At 43.6% G+C, this 21280-nt stretch overlaps 1 protein-coding gene across 1 annotated transcript in view; it reads left to right on the top strand.

Annotated features, from left to right (window-relative positions):
- The window catches only part of ZMAT4 (zinc finger matrin-type 4), a 402791-nt gene extending 383029 nt beyond the window's left edge, over positions 1-19762 (top strand). The window contains exons 7-8 of the mRNA XM_069754024.1: positions 5859-5989; positions 15770-19762. Of these exons, the coding sequence (XP_069610125.1) occupies positions 5859-5989; positions 15770-15897 (259 nt within the window). The 3' untranslated portion in view covers positions 15898-19762. The remainder of the gene's footprint in view (positions 1-5858; positions 5990-15769) is intronic.
- The last annotated feature ends 1518 nt before the right edge of the window (positions 19763-21280 follow it).

Below are 21280 nucleotides of genomic sequence, written 5' to 3'. Positions count from 1 at the left end.
TCCCTTTTTCCATCCCATTGCTTGCGTATGTTGTGCCGTCCACTGGACTTACCCATCCCGAGTGTGACAGTTAATCAACACAAGGAGAATCGTAATTGGGATCAATATGTTATGTAGATGTTTGCACTCACTGAGCTGCAGTTGAGGTAGGCACAGGAAGCGGTTTCATTAAAATGTTCAGGCAGGTTTATTAGAACTGCATAAACTGCTCAGGAATCCAAACAGAAAAGCAGCCTTTTCCAGCACAAAGTGAAAACACAAAGTAAAAAGTCCATACAATATTGTGGTCTCGCTCAGGATAGTGTCCGGTTCTTTAGGCCTTAGCACAGACCAACACATAGGAGATCCACACATTTCCAGACACTGAATGAGTCACTCAGTCTCCATTTTATTTGCCAAACTGAGTCGCCCGCCAGGGCCGTGGGGTACTCGGTACCGGGTCCGGTGTTCACAGGGGAATGTCACGGTGGCGACCCGGTCCGTGGCCCAGGGCGCCCATGTAATAGGGAAAGGTCTTTAAAGGGAATAAAGTTTATGTTCGTGGCGCCACCTGTGGTATTCGGTCAGTGGGGACCGACGCTGCTTTAAGGGGTCCTCTGGGGTGATGTTATGGCAGCTAGATGGTATACCTTCCCACAGGTGAAGTGTGTCCCCAGGGCTTCCCAGTGTGTAGATGGTAGAATGGTGAGAGGTGCAGTAAGGAACGAGGACACAGGTTTGCAGTCTCTTTACCTAGTTTACTGAAGACTTCAGCAGCCACAGTTCAGGGCACCGGCAAACAGGTCCACATAGAAGTCCGGGCAGCCCAGAGACAAAACAGGTTCCCCTAGGTAGGTCAGATGGGAGCCTACCACTCTGTGCTCTTTGTCTCTAAGTCCCTGCTGCCACTAAGTGTCCCAACAAGGTCTTTATTCGTTCTGCTGTCCTGGGACAGGTACTTGTATGGCCGGCAGCTCGAGCCGTTTGTTGTAGGGTCCGTTCTCGGTGACTCCAAGCTCCTAGGTGCTGCTGTGCCACAAGTGATTATGGGCAAAGTCTTGGTAGTATAATGCCCTCCAGTTCTGCTCCATGTCGTAGAGTCCACATAAGCCTTGGGCTCCCGGTTCCCGGCTCCTTGCGCTATAGCTCTTCAGAGGCCTGCTCGTGGCCTCCTGGAGCTCTCACTTTCCTCTGTGCTCCCCTCCTGTCTGTCCTTGCACACAGACTCTCTGCACTAACTGAACTCTCTCTGCCTCAAAAACAGGATCTTTATACAGGGAAGCTGCCCTAAAACAGGGATTTGAGCTCCCCCTCCTGACCTGGAATTGGAAGGTGTTGTGTGTGTGTAAACCTACCAAAGGGAATCTCACTTGTCTCTGGACATAGCACTATCCTCTCCAAGAGGAAGACAGCACTACTGTAGAACCCGAACTCCTGGGGTGCCACAAAACCAGATAAGGATATGTGAGCAGTCATTCCTTTCCCACCCATCTCTTTTGACTGCTCGTAAAACCCGACCCTGGAATGGCCTAATAACTCTCTCAGCACCATATGTGCTGGAGCATGCTTCCGAACTCACATCACCAAAGCTACCAACTGTGATGATACATATTCCCCCTCAAGGATACATCCGCCGGCCATCTTACAGTATGCATAGAATTCTGGTTGGCCTATTTAAACTGGTGGCCAACCATTCAGATTAAGTGACCACCAATTAGATTGTATACACCCGGTCGCTGGTTGTTTTAGTGGCTGAAGTCGACAGGAATTGCACCTTAAAAGTTAGGTCATGGGTAAAGTGTCTCATATTGAAAAATGTGAATCAAGACTTGAAGTTGTAATTTTTTTTTATGGCAATAGACAGACACATCGGTTAAAATATCAATGACACCGATTGAGATATCTTGGAGATGGCGTTGTTACACAAGTTTATGACAAACTATCCTAAGTTTTGCTGGAAAGTTCATGGAGAGCTGGGTTATTTGAATCGTTGGTTGAATTGTGCCGCCGTCAGATATTTGTGGATGGAAGTGTTTGCTGTAAGAACAAGTGTAATAACCCCGGCTCCGGAGCTCGTCCTGCTTAATCTTAGATTAGAAGTAATTCCTAGCAATGCTAGATGGATAGTTAGCAGAGTTTATGTGCGACCCAGTAGGGAATACCTTATGTATGGCAATTTGATAAGCTGCCTGCAGTGATGGAAGTGATTTAATAGGTTATTAATATTGATTGGAAGAGGAAAGGGAGAAATCCATTATAAAAGATGAGAGCAGGGATCTTAGAAGACTAGACCTTAGTTTACCCTGATGAACAGGTTATATGTCATAATATATTTAGACTACAGTACTTTGGTTCATGTATTTCTATATGATTTATACACTTAATTTTAAAAGAAAATCCAATTAAAGATGAGCAAATTAAATTGCAGGACCCTGATGGGTCAGAATGGGTGACATATATACACCTGGAAGAGGCCCAGGATGGGGGGCATATATACCTGGAGGGGAGACATATATACCATGAAGCATGGGAAACATATGTACCAAGATGGGGGACATATATACCAGGAAGCGGCTTAAGATGGGAACATATTTACCAGGAACGTGCCCAGGATGGGGGAAATATATAGCAGGAACGGGTCCAGGTTGGGGGACATATATACCTGGATGAGAGACTTATATATCAAGAAGGGGCCCAGGATGGACAACATATATACCAGGTTGGGGGCATATATACCAGGAACGGGCCCTGGATAGGGCACATATATACACCTGGAAGGGGCCCAGGATGGGGGGCATATATACCTGAAAGGGACTCAGGATGGGGGACATAAATACCAGGATGGGGACATATATACCAGGAAAGGATCCAGGATGGGGGGACATGTATACCTGGAAGGGGCTCAGGATGGGGGGGGACATGTATACCTGGAAGGGGCCCAGGATGGGGGGACATGTATACCTGGAAGGGGCCCAGGATGGGGGGACATGTATACCTGGAAGGGGCTCAGGATGGGGGGCATATATACCTGAAAGGGGCTCAGGATGGGGGGACATGTATACCTGGAAGGGGCTCAGGATGGGGGGACATGTATACCTGGAAGGGGCTCAGGATGGGGGGACATGTATACCTGGAAGTGGCTCAGGATGGGGGGACATGTATACCTGGAAGGGGCCCAGGATGGGGGGACATGTATACCTGGAAGGGGCTCAGGGTGGGGGGACATGTATACCTGGAAGGGGCTCAGGATGGGGGGACATGTATACCTGGAAGGGGCCCAGGATGGGGGACATGTATACCTGGAAGGGGCTCAGGATGGGGGGACATGTATACCTGGAAGGGGCCCAGGATGGGGGGACATGTATACCTGGAAGGGGCTCAGGATGGGGGGACATGTATACCTGGAAGTGGCTCAGGATGGGGGGACATGTATACCTGGAAGGGGCCCAGGATGGGGGGCATATATACCTGAATGGGACTCAGGATGGGGGGGACATGTATACCTGGAAGGGGCCCAGGATGGGGGGACATGTATACCTGGAAGGGGCTCAGGATGGGGGGACATGTATACCTGGAAGAGGCTCAGGATGGGGGGACATGTATACCTGGAAGGGGCCCAGGATGGGGGGCATATATACCTGAAAGGGACTCAGGATGGGGGACATAAATACCAGGATGGGGATATATACCAGGAAAGGACCCATGATGGGGGGACATGTATACCTGGAAGGGGCTCAGGATGGGGGGACATGTATACCTGGAAGGGGCTCAGGATGGGGGGACATGTATACCTGGAAGGGGCCCAGGATGGGGGGACATGTATACCTGGAAGGGGCCCAGGATGGGGGACATGTATACCTGGAAGGGGCTCAGGATGGGGGGACATGTATACCTGGAAGGGGCCCAGGATGGGGGGACATGTATACCTGGAAGGGGCCCAGGATGGGGGGACATGTATACCTGGAAGGGGCCCAGGATGGGGGGACATGTATACCTGGAAGGGGCCCAGGATGGGGGGACATGTATACCAGGAAGGGGCCCAGGATGGGGGACATAAATACCAGGATGGGGATATATACCAGGAAAGGACCCATGATGGGGGGACATGTATACCTGGAAGGGGCTCAGGATGGGGGGACATGTATACCTGGAAGGGGCCCAGGATGGGGGACATGTATACCTGGAAGGGGCTCAGGATGGGGGGACATGTATACCTGGAAGGGGCCCAGGATGGGGGGACATGTATACCTGGAAGGGGCCCAGGATGGGGGGACATGTATACCTGGAAGGGGCCCAGGATGGGGGGACATGTATACCTGGAAGGGGCCCAGGATGGGGGGACATGTATACCAGGAAGGGGCCCAGGATGGGGGGACATGTATACCTGGAAGGGGCCCAGGATGGGAAACATGTACCTGGAAGTGGCCCAGGATGTGGGACATCTGACTGACATGCAGGGAGGAGCCCAAGTCAAAATTTCCCCCGGGGCCCATCAGGCTCTAGTTACGCCAGTATATACAAATATATATATATATATATATATATATATATATATAGGTCTACTCCTCTGCTCTGCCTTATGTGTACGGTAATTCTAAACTTCCACGTCAGCGGAATAATTTTCCTGGTGATCGCAGACATGAAATGCCGCCGTCTCCGAGTAATTTATTTTTCTAAAAATACGCATTAATTTGTATTCATGAACACTGACGGCTGAGTGATCTCAAAAAAATTACCTTTGAGGTGAAAATTGAGAAAAGATTAGCTAAGTGAGTGCAGCCATAAAGCGTCTGCCACATTAATGCACAAATTCGGCTGTCACTCGCTGCTCATGCAATGTGTAAATATACTATCGTGCAGGTATTGATTGCTGCACCAGGAAGGCAAAACTACACACCCTGCCATTACCAAGAACCCCAGTAGACTTAATGACATTGTGGCATTGTACCGCAGCCTCAGGTGCGCGCAATCTCCCATGTATGCTTAATGAAGTGGGTTTCTGTTTAGTTATTCACAATTTCTTGTCTCCAGGGCACTGTTTAACACTTTTCCGCAAAATTACAGGTTATTAAATATTTATAACAGTTTTCTGAAAGGCTTTGCCCTCTTTGAAATTAATGGAATTATTAAAACGATGCATCTCTAATACTAGGTACCTGGGTGCATGTCGCTGCCACGTACTCATTCCTATCTCAGGGTCTTTTTGAACACAGACATTTATGGCTTATCTACAAGGGGGTCTGATAACTGTAAGTGACCCTTGTTCCTCCAGGTGAGATAATATTTGTCTCATGTGTTTCAAGTCCCAATTACTTAAATTGATGGCTCCTCGGGGGTGGAGCCAAACAAAGGAGTCCCGACTCCTAGAAGAGTTGGCAAATCACCTTGTTATCACAGACGTCTCCTGGAAAGCCGACCTTCAGGAATTCTTCTCTGTGCATGGTCCCGGGGTTCTGTATCATCAGACTTAGTCCAGAAAAAATATGAAGGGGCAGAAATGGGGTTTGGAAAGGGACGTGACGTGCGAAGACCACATTCATGGGTGGGAAGTGGTGTGGACTGCAAAAGGGGCAAGTTTGCAAATTCTCTAAGGGGAGATTTTATAAAAGTTAGTAAGTACCATGTAAGGGACCCAGATAATGTGTAATACATGGGTGGTCTGTTGTGAGGGGTATCTGAGAGTAAGGAGCCCTCCGCTGTCTGTGTCGATCATTGTAGGGCCACACATGCTTGGCCTACTGTCTGTTAGATATGAAGGTACAGGACTGGACATTCGGGATCATATATCAGTATTATTACTTGGTCTAGTTAATTCAATCAAAGGTTACACTGGATCTTTCTTATAAAAATAATATTTTATGTTTTTCTCTCTTTTTCAGTGCAAATAATGTTTCAGATGGAACCAAATTAAATGGGCAAAGTGATCTACAGAATTCTGCCGAGAGACAAAAGCAGCCAAAGATCACCTTCCACACAAAGAACAACATGCAGAAAATACTGGCTAAGGAGGGTAAGCATAGCTACTGTGTACAGCTTGCCTATCTAGGATCTGCAGTACAACACAGTTCTACAGGGTGATATTCTGGACTCGTCCCTTCAATTTTGGATATGGGATGGACCCTCGCACCCACGCAAAATGCTCTTAACAAAAAAACATTGTATTCAAAATGATGACATAGCATTAAATTAAAATCACATGTTTACAATAATCAATGAAATGAAACTCTCCAATATTTCTATGTATGAGATGGAGCTTATGCAGGCATCCGGGCCAATCACTTCTCAACTACAGGGAGTAGGTGGGATTCCATGTAATAAATCTCGTGTCACGCAGTGCTTCCTGAGGGCACTTACTCTCCTGTCCTTTATTTATCAATGGCAAAGAACAGAAAGGTCTTAACCACGTGTTCTGCTACTGGTATGTATTCACATTACAGTATGGGTTCTACATTGCAGCGGCTGAATGATTATCTCCATGACAGATTATGTTCTCACTGCAATATGTGCTGCAGAATTTCATAATGTGCCAGAATTGCTGCACATTTCATCCTTTGCATTGCAAATTTTGAGCTTTGCAAATTTTGGGATTTGCACATTTTGAGCTTTGCAAATTTTGGGATTTGCAAATTTTGGGCTTTGCAAATTTTCTTCGCCAATTTTAATCTTACACAGTACAAAAAAATCTTTTGCACTACTTTTTGCTTGGCTCCACCAAAAGTCCTGCCCTTGTGCAGGATTTCAATAGGCACATCGTGGTGTCAATCAAGTCCAGGAAGGTGACAGTTGCAAAATGTTTCCAAAAATTAGAACGCCCAGAGGACTCCTAATTAGAGATGAGCGAACCCAAACTTAAAAGTTTGGGTTTTGTAATGGAAAGTAAGTGTCCGGTGGTAAAAGCCGAACACAGACTTCTCCCAAAAGTCCATTACGATGTTTGGGGTTTCGTTGGAAGTCCGGGAGCAAGGAGAGAGAAAGGGAGGGACAGATGGAGGGAGGGAAGGAGATTTTTTTTCCAGCTCAAAGTTCGGGTCCTCATTGTTTTCAATGGGATTCGGGTTCTGGTTGAAGTTCGGGTACAGTTCTTGGCACCCGAACCGAACTTTGGACTAAAGTTCGGTCAGGTACCAGAGCCCAAACTTCCACAGGTCTACCCAACCCTACTCCCAAGAGATGGGCAAACTCGAAGGTAAATGTTTGGCATTCGTACTGGACAGTCGCTGATCAGACCTGAACGCTGAGCGCAGACTTTCTGCTGATGTCCGGTGCAATGTTCGGGGTAAGTCCACGGAAGAAGTAGAGACAGAGAGAGAGAGAGAGAATTTTTTTTCTTTTCTTAGCAGTTCGGATATCCATTATCGTCAATGGGCTTCTGGTTCTGATGGAAGTTCGGGTTCTGTTCTGGTACCCAAACCGAACTTTCTAAAAAGTTTGGGTCATGTACCAGAACCTGAGCTTCCACGAGTCCACCCATCCCTACTCCCAACACTTCCTTTTCATTTATGGCATGGGAAACGTTTGCAATGGGGCATGTACAATTATTTTACAATACAATGATCATTCCTATGCTGAACTTGACAAATAGAGCAGACTAGGTCCGAATACAGACGTGACAGCTTCCTTTTAACTCTTTCCTTTGGTGCCCAAGTATGGTACAGATGGAAGGTGGTAATATACAGTTGTCATCCACTGCAACAGCTGGGATTAGAGATAACCTTGATCCTGGCAGTAACTCGATAGATGACGCGATCAATATTGACTAGAAAGGGAGACAGCTCCCAATGTCCGCCCATCAGTGCATATGGGGTCTGGATGAAACATCTTGCCTGGCTTCATGGCTGAATTATCTCTGTTACGATCTGGTTACTTGAAAGCATTATTTTCATTACACTGAGCAGGAGAGCGAATGTACCGTACCTGTATTTTATTACTAGGGGCTGTCAAGGCGCAGGTAAATAACTCTGGATGTGTTCAAATGACTGTGAACAAAGGGATACAGCGAGATGAATATCTATCAGTCTATCATTACCGGAACATCAGAGTAATGTAATAGTCATAAATCTTCCTCCTCTTCACGTCTTATCAATCTAGCACACAGCTATGGAAATGCCATGTCGGTATAAACCCATCATGAAAGCCTAATTACAGGAAAATGTGAGCAAAACATAATATACAAAAATACTATGTTTGTCAAATTACTAATGGAGGTGAGTACATTTCCCAAAATTCAGCTGAAATATTCAATTTGGACCAAAATAAAAGTGCTCCAAAGCTGCCAATTGCTTTTTAAAACTTCAAATATAAAATTGTAAAATTAATATTTATTTCTAAAAGTAAAATACACTCCACAATATTGAAATTGCATCACTAAGATGGAAAAGTCATGGAGTTATGAAAATCACAGGATGGATCGACATGCTAGTGATCTGCAAATGATGAAAACATGGAAACAAATTTTTCAAGACACCGATTTATTCAGAAAACCTCACATTTACAACCTTGGGTGCTATCAGTGAGGTTACTAATGTTCATCTGAGGATGGTTCTGCTGGACTGAATGCACTTGGGCAAATCATCAAGATCCGCTGCTGGCAGCTCCTGTATAATCACCGACCAATGACGTCCCATACATGCTCAATGATAAGTCCAGAGATGCTGCAGGCCATGGTAGCACGTTTATGGCAGGCCGGCTGCTCAAAGTAGGATGCGTAACATGCAGCATGGAGTTGTCGTATTGAAAAAGGACTTGTGAGATACTTTCATGTTTCCTTATGAGTGCCTCTTCATGTTGTCGCCCATGCGGTCTCCAAACTGATCTCCAGCTATTATTGCATATAATACAGCGGCACTATTTGCGGAAGAGGACAGACCTCCATTCCAGCCACCATTGCTGTCTTGCTCTGCACCATGATGCTCTTTGAGAATGGTGACATGAGGTCAATGGACACCTGTAGCCGGACATCTGGCTAGTAGCCCAATGTCTTGCAGATGTGTTGTGATGGTTTGTTTAGCCACTGCTTGATGCGTTAGACTTGGTTTGTGATGTCTAATTTCATTTGCAATATAGAATGGATCATTCTTCTTATCTGATAAGACAGTGTGGACAACATAGGGAACATTCCTTCATGAGGAAACATCACAAAGGTCCTACACCTAGGATTATTGTGTGGGGTGACATATTTACCAGTAGCCGGACCTTCTAGTCTTCATTCCAGATACACTAACTGTTCAGCTTTCCATTGATTTGGTCATAAATCAGGGTTTGACTATTTCTTCAAAGGGTCCCAGGAACCATTTTTCAACACGATAATACCATGCTGCATGTTGCTTGTGCTACTATGAGCAGCCTGCATGGTCTAAACGTGCTACCGTGACCTGCAGTGTCTCCAGGTTTGTCTACTATAGAGCACATCTGCAACGCGATTGGTTGGCAATTGCAAGTGGTGCTGCCAGCAGTGGGTCTTGATGATTTGTCCAAGTGCATTCAGTGCTTCAGGATGGCCGGAAGGCCAGTCCAGGGAGTACTTGCATTATATCCTCCCACTGTCATGATCCAGACCGGGTTTTGAATCCTTTCTTCCCTTTTCCCGGTCTGATCATGTCAGGGGTTAACTTTTCTCAGCCTCAGTCTGGTCTCAGGTTTGCTATTTAGCCCCGCTGTGTCCTGCAGATCATGTCAGTTATAGTTTCTGCCTAGTGTCGCTGTAACTGACTCTGATTGCTCTGATTGGTCCTGCTGCGTTTGCTGTCTGAACCTGTGTCTCTGTTTTCCCCTGTTCCTGTCTTTACTCAGTGTTTCCCTTTAGTGTGCAGACTCCTTGGTTTGACTTGGCTTGTATCCTGACCTGTTTTTGTCCCTTGTCATTTGGCTTATCTGCTCCTGGCCGTTACTGACCCCCTGGCTTGTCTCTGACTGTGAGTTTGCTTATTCCTTTGATACTGCGCTACAGTCTAGGACTTGACCGGCTCATTTTGACTATTCTGCTGCCACCTGTGGTAGCCTCACTGCTGCACTGCAGGTCAGCTCTGTCTAGGTGCAGACCTGCTTCCTCTCTACTGCGATCTAGTCAAGCCTGCACCTACCTGCATTGCAGCAGCATAACACCCACATTCTTACTGGCAGATTACATGGCATGGGTGTTACTTCTTGAATCATTGTCATTTTTTTTCTTACCAAATATTTTTTAAATGAGTCCCCACATGACATCCGAGTGTGGTCTAATTTTCAGGTATAGACAGAATAGAGAAGGTGGAGACATTTTTCTTCTCTCCACATCCAAGAAAAACCGATGACACTGATCAAACTGGGAGCAGCTTAATCAGACCATTGTACTCGGCTTTGGAGTCATCAGTTTGTGACCCTACCCTAAGGTTGGATGACTGCACACTGCTTAAGACACATGGCATAACTAGATTCTACAAAATGACTATCAGCCATTTTTTATATTTTTTTGCATCGTGCAGGCGGGAGTTAGTAACATATAAATGCCATCATGGTGGAACGCTTGGCATCAGAGAGAACATCGACCCCAGGATTAGGCCGATACTACTCAGATTTTTTTTTACGTGGATTCTGTACCCCAAATTATGAAAGAATTACAGTACCATTCAGATGATTGGTGTCTTCAGCATTAGCTTGGATTAATCCCTGAAGAGTGCCTCCTTAGGGGTTCCTCATGGTGTCCCTAGCTGGTTCAGGGTTCCCTAGCTTGAAGACATTTTGGACTCCATTGGAATATCTGATGGGAAATCTTGTAGGTGATACTTTATACATTTCTACTTAAAACTACCTCGTGACATTAAACAACCTACGACGTGTGGAAGAGAAATGACTACTATGGACATAAAGGATAACGTATTCTGCACCGCGCCGCCTCCTCCGTTAATCCCCAAGACATCACTGCAGTTTAGTTTGATGACCTGACTTTGCTTCATGATTTCATCCTGTTTGGAAACTAATCCGGGATTAGACTTGATTAGTTTCCAGCCTTATTTACTGTAGGGATGAGTATAAATTAAGAACCAAAATATAAAATTTTCTTCCCGAACCGAACATGACTGGCTTGTTGGTCAACATGAGAAAAGCGGTAAATCAAGCAACTAATCTTCATTTTCAGGAACTGCAATCACGAGAACATTGCTCAGAACACATATGAAACATCCTGCCAAATATCGGTTAATTGGGATAAATCAAAGTAGTACAAGGAAAATATTGTGATATGGGAGAAGTACATAGGCGAAGCTCCTGGGCCCCAATGCAAATTTGCAACCCCCGCCTAACAGCGTTCATATTGGTTGACATACCCTCCTAGTTCCCAATCCCATGTATAACACTGATCTCTTTTTATGTCAGAAGGGTCTTTGGACTTTATTAGACACCATATTTTGGATGTAGCTGCTTCCTCTGCACCCCTAATAGAACTGCTTCTGGGGATGTATTACAATATAAGATGGCTTACTTATCATTACGACTGCAGAGAAAACTCGGTGACGATCCTTTTGAGCACTGTAATTGTGGCCATATTGGTTTTCATTATGCCCTACGATGGGGTCTGTATTGTTTATCAATCTATGGAAAAAGACACACTGGACCCCAATGCAAAAAACTTCCCTATCTACTATGTGCCAATTTTGTGGCAGTGGAACCTTTGGGCCATGATTATAGCTGCTACCTCTGCACTCCGCGTAACTTCATCCGTGCACTTATATTCATTCATATGATTACTAGTGGAGGTGACGAAATCTGCCAAAATTCAAATTTGCCTTGATTTCGGCTGGGAAATTCGCTTTGCATCCCATAAATTTGGCATGAAACGAATGGACTGGAAGGGGATTAAGAAAAACTCATACTCACCTTTCCTCAGTCTGCCCCATACCATTCCCTCCCCTGCGGATCTCCTAATCAGATATTTGCGGACCTCCGGCACTGCAGCTCTACACTACTTCCTAGGTGTCCTCATTTGGTGCGACGTATGTAATTAACATGTGTTGTGCCCATTTTAATGGCACTGAGCCTAGTGACGAGTAACACGAGTAACAGCACCAGAGGCCCAGAGAGAGAAGAAGATAGAAGACAAAGGGGCTGAGGCCCTGCTGCGGCGGAAAATCCAGAATCCAGAAAAATGGCACCCGATAAGACACCATTTTGCTGGGATTTGCACAAATCAGAGCACAAAAAATTCAGATTTTTTTGAGAAATTCATAACAAATCCGATTTGTTTCAAATGAATAAGCTCCTCTCCAATAAATGGTATAAAGAGGGTCAGTATAAACAGTGGTACACATACCTAAAGGGTAGGGTCACACGACCCTTTTCTCTCCATCCGAGAAAAACGGACCGATTATTCTGATCAGACTCTGGTCGGAGTTTGATCAAAGTTTGATCAGAGTGGGATCAGTTTTTCTTGGAAGTGGAGAGGAAAAAAAAAAACTTTCTCCAACTTCTCCCAGTCCGTGAAAATAGTACTACACTCGGATGACATCCAACTAAGGTCCGATGATTTTCACGGTCCATAGGCTTGCATTGCCGATTTTGATCCGACTCTCGGACCGAAATCGGACATGTCTCCTTCTCCCAAAGAAAAAAAATCAAACATGTGAACAGCCCAATAAAATATCATAGATACAAGTGCTCTCCGTGAAAACCATAGATAGTACTCGTCCGAGAAAATTGGTTGTGTGCCTGAGCCCTTGAGCCATGTTTGGTATTGGTAACACAGCCCATCAACAAGAGTGGCGTTGTTTTGGGATTATCAACAAGAGTGGCGCTTTTTCAGGAAATTTTTTTTTTTTTATTTTGGGATGACTTTTATCATAGTGGAAACACTACTGCAAAAAAAAAAAAAAAAAAAATCGGGATCTCCTTTCCACCCAGGCACACATCCAACACTTATCTGGAAACTGTTTGCATTGTGAGTATAAAGCTGTTTTGAGTGTTTGGTTGGCAGCAAATCTCATTCCTAAAGGACAGGTGGCAAGGTTGGCACTGAAATAGGCGAACGCTCACAGTAATGTAAAACCTTTGTGCTGATCTAGTATAGCGACGTAGTAATTAAACTTACCACCAGCAAGTAACGCAAGAAACCACTGAGCAGCGATGAGCCAGCAGTGGAGGAATGGCTGCCAGCCCGTCACAAGGTGCTGCCTCCGCACTACTACTGTAAATGTAGATTTCTATCTCCCATTCCAACAATTAATATTTAGATACGATCATCAATATGGTGCTCCAGCGAAAAGCAGAACATGGAAATGTGTAAATTCAGTAGATATTATGCTGTGCACAACAATTCACAAAGTAAAAAAGGAAGATTCAGCAACGCCCAGAACTCGGATCGGTTCTTAAGAATTTCGATTAATTTGTAAATGGTGATGAAATTGATTACAGCAGATCTCCAGATATTGCTATAAAAAATAATGCAGAGATTAAACTTAAGTCCTAAATGGGTAAAATTGAAAAGTGCTTTTAAAAACAAGCAACTTTGCAATTTAGCTCTTATTAAAAATCCTCTTTGCTCTCAAGAACGATGTGATGTTTGAAGAGCTTGTCAAGTCCAAATCAGTAAGTCTGCAGTCACTCTGTTTGACTGCAGACTTATGAATCCACTCCTGGCTGGGAGCATCTATAACACATGCATACCCTCCGGTACAGTGCGTGCTCTGGGGGGGATTCATCAGTCTGCAGTCACACAGAGTGACTGCAGACTTATCGATTTGGACCAGACAACACCTTTAAGTCTATAGTTTACTGCTCAATGTCTAAAGTTACCGGCCAGGATTCTTCGGAAAAAGGAAGATGATAACCCTATGTAAGGCTTGTTGCCTTCTTCTTAAATCAGTGCCATCCTCGTCTACAGGTTGTGTCTGACATTGATTGCAGTCAGGGCTGGATACCACATGCAATTTGTAGACAAGCGCGGAGCTGTTTTTGGAAGAAGGCAGCCATGTTTTTCTAACCATGGACAACCCCTTTTAAAGAAGCAGTCCTCCTCCTCCCATCAAAATTGTTATCCTCTTAATATATTGCAATCATCATATCATACAGCACTGTGTACTTACAATTGCTCATTTTCCCTTTCTACCCAGCTAATTATTCTCTTTTCCGTTAGATCTATGACATCACATGATTAAAAACAGACTAGCTGAATCCTTCTAAGCTCTATGTAGAAACAGGAGGTCAATTTTCCCTGTATGAGTCATCAGTCACGGAAAAAGTCCCTGGTAGGGAAAGGAAAGAGCAGCTGGGTCAGGAGGTGAAGAGGGGAATGATAAATGCAGGGACAAGAGACTTCCTGTTTCTACATAGAACAGAGAAAAGATAAGAATTAGCTGGGTAGAAAGGCAAAATGAGCAATTGTAAGTTCACAGTGCCATATAACATGATGATTGCAATATATAAAAACTTTGATGGGAGAGATACTTTAGGTTTCTGGGCTGTAATGCAAAATTTGTAAGCGTGCCACCACTTACCATGTGCCATTTTTAATACTGCTGTCCTCCTTTTTGTGGTCATCAGAGGTTGTACTTACTGTATTGACAGGGCAGAGATAGGGATCACACTCAAACCCTGGTTCCTAAAGCCGGGTTCATACGGCTGTACGAAAATTTGGGTTAGTCACATCCGCAAATTGCAGACAAATTGCAGGCTCCAAGCACCACTCCTTTTGACTGCCTACTTATTGGATGAATGTAAGAGATGCATGTCATTTACATGCACTAGTCTGCTCCATAAAGAAACCAAAGTAGTTCATGATATGATTTTATTCCATGCAGACTATTGGTCCGTGTGGAAAATCAGCCATGTGCACAGGCGTGTAATACATTCATCTGAACGAACCCTTAGGGTGCCCAAAGACCCCTAAGTTATGTAAGAAGGCGACAGTAATCTAAATGGAACATGGTAGGTGGGAGTCCCATCACATGTTAAACATCTGGCATCATGAACTTTAATTTGGACCCTAAATGAAGATGACATAAGAACAAGCGCTACCGCGGTTGCCCTGTCGTTAGGACCCTGGAGATGTGCCCAGTGGAGGAAACCTCAATAGGACACTATGGTTTGGTTGTAAAACTAACACTTCAATGGAAACTTCTAGTTTTTTCACTTTATGATTGCAGGACATTAAATACTACCTAGAATTTAGTATAAAACATGGCAAGATGAGCTAACGCGAGCGCGTAGTTGGGGAGATCAGGGACCATTTCTTACCTCCAACAATGGCACCTATCTTTAGGCGCTGTCTGGCATTGCAACATAGTCACATTCAATTTAACAGGCTATAATAACGGACAATCCATGGACAAGAGTGGCTCTTCTTCTAAAATTAAGTAGCCTTGTTTTTTATTTTTGTGCGAGAGGCAATATAATATATAGTAGAGAGCATTGAGCACTCACCCTTTTTGCAGACGATGCCTTCTTTACATACCCTGTTTTCTGCCCTGAATGTGCCATACCTCTGGATGCTGGTACTTGGTCTACAGATGACGTATTGTAGCGTCATGCACAGGGAGTGCCACTTACTGAGTGGTCCCAGGAGGTTCTGCAGCTTCTGAGATAAGTCTAGGAGGTCTCCCCTTTTCAAGTATGGAGCCTAAGTATGAAGCCTAAGTAAGACAATGTTCTGAATGCATTTTCACATTAGGTTGAATGTCTGCCCCGAATATCCTGATTGTATCCAGAGGGCCCCAATTACTGTTGGTTAACAATGACCTCTTTTGATTGTAGTGTATAATATCTTTGAGTATGAGCAGGATGAACACTAACAATTGTACTAAATATCTTTCCTTCTGCTTGGCAGGAAAGGACAATGACAGCGGGAGAAGCTCTCTTAGTCCTCCGCAAGTCACAGAAGACACAGGGGAATGTTCTCCAGAGAATACCTTCTTCTCCATTATCGTCACAGAAGAAACTCACATTCTGTGCTGAGCAACCACAGGCACTACATAAACTTTCTCTTATCTAGTACACAGCACAAGAAAGGGCTTTGGTTTTTTTCTTAAAGAGACAGAGAAACAAGCATGGATTGAGCTCAAGAACTTTACCCGTTCCTGCCACTATTAACGTGGATGGATTCCAATGGCAGATTATTGGGAGATTTTGTAGCTTCAGACTATACCTCCCAACTTCTTTGGAAATTACAAGTATACAGTAAGGCATTTACGACATAGAACCATTTCCGTTTAATAGAACTTTATATTGGTTCCCTAAGGAAAGACCTTTATAGGTACACGTGATTCCTCAATACGTCTACGGGACCTGTATGAGTCATTTGAAAAGTTCACATCGAAAGCTGATATTGCCCAAAGACGATGGAATAAAGATGTTCGGACAGCTCCTCAATAGAAGTCTCATTTGACCTTTTAGCTTCATATTCCTTCTTAACACTTCCAATATATCATGGCTGAAAGGTCAAAAGAAAATGTGATTTCACTGGAGTGCAGAGATCCCACTGGCTGCCTAAGATTCTCGTGATTAAATGGGGTTTCTTGGAACTTACTTAGACTCAATATGAGTCCTCCTCCAACTTAACCGTTGCTAGAAATGAAGTATGACCTGCTGCTGTGGCATACTGGTTGTATGGTATGTGGACTGATAAGCTTCAGCAAACCAGGAAACGATGGATATACAAAGATCCAGAGGGATTTACGTCTTTTGTGCAATTTTTAACAGGTGCAAATGATGGGCTGAAGTTTTCAAAGAGAATTTTAAGGAACAAGCATATTTTACGTCACTGGTATCATTATGCCTGCAAATAATTTAAAGAAAGATTAGTTTTTAGTTTTCATCATCTCTAATATGCGTGTGGTCTTCTCATTACTACCCTCGTCTTGACTATTAGTGTGGTTTGGACTAATATGGGAGCTACAGATAAGAACAAGTTTATGGTCAGTGCTGGATTATCTAGCACACACTTGTCTTGTGTTTTTGTATCATCACGTACTCCTTCCGACCACGAATAATTCTGTCCTGGGAAGACGACTCTGCAAATTCCTTCTGAACACAGAATAATTGGGATTTTTGGTGTAATTTTCAGTATCTACAATTCTTGCGCAAAGATTTCGAAGCGTTTTTAGGACTTAATACAAATATGGGACTTAAATGTCCCCACTGTCATAAGGAATTTTTAGTGAGGGTATTCTACCAAAATTTACACAATAGCCACAAGAATGGAAGACCACTGTCCCATGAGTGAATGGACTGGTAGAGAACATGCTTGACCACTGTTTAAAGGATTGGTGGTCTCGCATGAGAAATACCCCTCCGGTAGAAACATAGAAGTGAATGGAGCAATGGTTACTCATGAACCACTGATGGACATGGGACCCCTACGCTCAGTATCGGGGGGTTGCCAGCGGTCTGACCTCCATTGATCATACATTTATCTCCTATCCTGTGGTTTAGGGTAAATTTTGGTGGTAAATACCCTCTTTAAAGGGGGTTGTCCACTGCATTTTATATCCAAGGATAGATTATGAATACAAGATTGGTGAGTGTCAGACATCCAGCACCCCTCACCGATTAACGATTATCACCCCCGATGGTGGCTGAACGTAAACAGTGCATGGAGCAGAACCACACATCTCCATATCCTGTTTAATGGCCGCCTCGGGGTACTGCAGCTCAGCTCCTATGGAAGAGACTAAGCAATGTATATTGGATTAATAGGACAGACTAAGTTTAGGACTCATAATGGTTAATTAGCCATTGCATGTGAACCATTTTTGCAAAAATGGGACGTTTTCCAATTGAAGAATCATTTTTTTCATTCCAGATATTTTGTAGAATTACTCCTCTCATCTGACTAATGTTCTGATATTGGGTCTATGGACAAATCGTGGCCAAATTACACCACTGGTAACCAGCTTTAGGCATTACATGGACAACCCACGGATTTCACTATGAACTGTGTAATGCTTCATTTTACCTGTGGTGGCGCTGCATGGAACCAAGATCTCCTGGTAGCATTCAATTATCAAAAAAACAATCAAGCAAGTAGAGTTTGTCCAAAACCCCAAGCATCTAAGGAATTCCACGAATGTCAATGTCATTTTCAGACTTTGCCGGTACCTGATTGGTACTAGATCTCAGCCTATACTATACAACCACAGGGTTTTATACTGGAGCGGTAAATTTGAAGACCAACCCAGGAATTTAGGAGATTGCAAAAGTTTACAGAAGTATGGGTCATGTTGGAGATATGGCCACTAGATGGATCTTCTATGGGGTAACGGTTAGGGATACTATAATATGCCATTCATGTGAAATATTCTTAGAACGGGTTTTAAAAAATGACAGGAGTTGGAGATTCAGGTGTCACCCAATAAAGTCAAGACTAACATGAGTCCCTTTTTTGGAAATAGTGGGAATGCCAATAGTTGGATCATAAATGGGGGTAGACCAGTCATAAATGTGATTTTCAGGACCACCTCTTCAAAGAGAAGTAGTAAATTATTTTTCCTTCCCAGAACTATATATTTTTCGGTATACTTGTCTATGCTTCACAGAGCCATAGAGAAAAGAAGAAATTATTGATATTTACAGAACGTTGCCTTATCAAATAGCAATAGACAGGTATTATGGGTGGCAGGTACAGAGAGTCTATAAATGCAAGCATGATCAATATGCCTTTTTACAGCCCTGTAGAGGGGGCTCTTTACCCAGAGGACCCTATGAAAATGTCTCAAGGAAAAGGTGTCAAAAATCCAGCATTAAAAAAAAAAATACAAATAAATGTGTGTAATTTATATGGTAATTTTATCAATGTGCTTAAGTATATCCTGAGTAGTAGAATATCCATTGCTTCACCCTATGTAAAGAAAATTCATATCCACCTATCCATCAGCTGTATTCTTACATCAAATTGCTGCTCTTGGCAATAATCGATTGCAATCTAATGTAATGACAATAGAGTATTAACTTTTTTAATTGGAAAGGGCATGCAAACATACAGGGGGGCCATGAGGTTTTTATAGCCTCCGTAGAAATAGGAAGACTGTCGTTTATCAGTTCCTCATGGGCGGTATCAATCAGACTCCTCCCCCGAGGGGCTACAGATTTGATATATCAGGCTTGTGGGAATTGGCACTAAGGTCATGCTGCTATTCTACAAGGACATATAAATTATAGAGGGTAAACCCTGCAGCTGCTATGGACGCTATGAGGATAGTGGCTCGAATTAATTTGGCCCTTACCCCATTCTCCATAGATGTTTTCTATCTACACAATTCCTGTAATGTTATGGGAGCCTTTTCTTTCAAAAGAAAATAGGTTCTGCCCTTCCCAGACTAGGCTATAAATCTGCACTCATAAGGGTTGTAAGTCAACAATAAGGCTACATGGGGGGATGTGGAAAAAACGTTCCAATCCCTACTGTTAGAGACAAGCAGATCGGTGTTGTGAACCGTTGGGGCCACCAATTCTTATTCTGTGGCTTGCTCTCATTTGTAGCTAGCTCTAACACGATATCAAGTTATATTGGTATATGGATCATGTTGATGGTCCTAGAGGAAATAAAGTCGTGAGTATTTCCTCCGAGATTCCTCAATGTCTAGCGTCATTTGTTTCCACTTGTGGTTTCGTTGCATCCTCCAGCTTCTCATGTCATTGTTGAGCACATGGCATTACTGAAAGCATGACATAATAGTGTTGTGGTGAGTTGTGTAGGGCACGTCGTGTGTTACACTATGGAAACAGACTGTGTAATACTCTGTGTGGTTTACCCACCCTCATGCTTCTGTGAAACAAATGTATGTGCTAAAGAAAGAACAATAAAACTGAAATAGTGATGTCAGCGCTGTGTGTGTCATGATTTCCGTAGAACGAGTGGTTGTGTAGTATTTTTAGTGGCAGGATTCAAACCCAGCAGCTCCTGTGCACCAGACGGCAGCTCTTCTGAGCTATTCAGCTTGCTGGACAGTTTCATGCTAATCCAAATAGTTGAAGCTATTTTGTTGCTGATGTCTCCTCCCTGAGTTCCTGTTGGTCTCCACCCTGAGTTCCTGATTGGCTCATCCTGATTACACACCCTGTTTAAAGCTAGCTTGGCTCTCCTACCTTGCGTGATTATTGAGCTACCAGCCTCTAGTAAAGCTTTCTTCCACCTGCTGCTTCTTCATACAACATTTCTGCTCCTGATATCGACCTCTGGCCATTCCTGACTATGCTACTGTGCTACCTAGTGATTGCAATATCACTACTCCAAACCAGGTCAACCCATAACATCTAGATCCATGAAGTACCTTTTAGTTATGATTTCATTTTTTCTTTTTTTTTTTTTTACTACATAGTTTTTTTCATTGTAAATTCTTAGTTGTAGTACCATTGTGATAGTAAAGAGTCTTTCACATAGCTTGCTCTGACTGCTTTCTCTCCTTTCTTGCAGTGTTAGAGATAGCAGGAGGGAAAGGTCATTGGACATTAAGAATTATAGAAGAGAGGGGAAAAAGCATCTAAGTCATTTGAGAGGGCAGCCCTTTCAGGCTGTACATAGGGAGGAAAGCACAATATGACTCCGACTAAATATGGGGAAATTATTTTTTTTAATGCTCTCAGCCGCTATGAATCCATAAATGTGAGTACAGTACTTCCAAACAAGAAAGAATAAATTATGACACTTATGATGAGATTTGGCAGAGATCTAGTTCTGTAAACTGCGAGCATAGAATGAAATGAAGCTGCATTTAGACAGAAAATCATTTGCCACTTGATCATAGACCGTCCTTTGTTACACATTGCTCACCAAAATGACTATGGTACATGTGTGCAGACCACTAGGTTAAGACCATTGAGCTAATTCTTTGGAAGCCAAGAAGGCTGATTCATCAAGCAGTTTTCGCCAGTTTTCTGACATCTCACAACATTTTTGTGTAAATCTTGTTGAGCAAAAAAGTTAGCATTTTTGCTTTTTTTTACGCCAGTCTTGGCCAACTCTGACAACTTTAAAAAGTGGACAGAGAAAGGCCAAAGGAGTCAATGCCAAGCATCGTGTGTCCAAGCGCCTCCGACAAATTTATCATAATTTACTCCACAAAAGTGACATAAATTACAATAGAAATGTATGCCAGTCTCAGATTGGAGTAAGTTTCTTGCAGTGGCAAATTCATTAAAAGGCGCATTTCTCATAATGTATTTGGTGCATCTTACTCCAGCGCTGTCTTCATCTTCCCAAATGTCTAGCATTATCCCAATAAGGGACTGAAAATTGCATCTCCATCCTCGTATCCCGTAGCACAAGGGGAACTTGCCTCAATAGAGCTGCCAAGGATTTTTCTAATGCTGCTTCTAGTAAGGTTGATGGAGGATGGCGACC

This window comes from Ranitomeya imitator, chromosome 2, assembly GCF_032444005.1.
Source record: "Ranitomeya imitator isolate aRanImi1 chromosome 2, aRanImi1.pri, whole genome shotgun sequence".
NCBI lineage: Eukaryota > Metazoa > Chordata > Amphibia > Anura > Dendrobatidae > Ranitomeya > Ranitomeya imitator.
The sequence above is the reverse complement of the archived record's forward strand: the minus strand, read 5'-3'. Positions and strand labels throughout refer to the sequence as shown.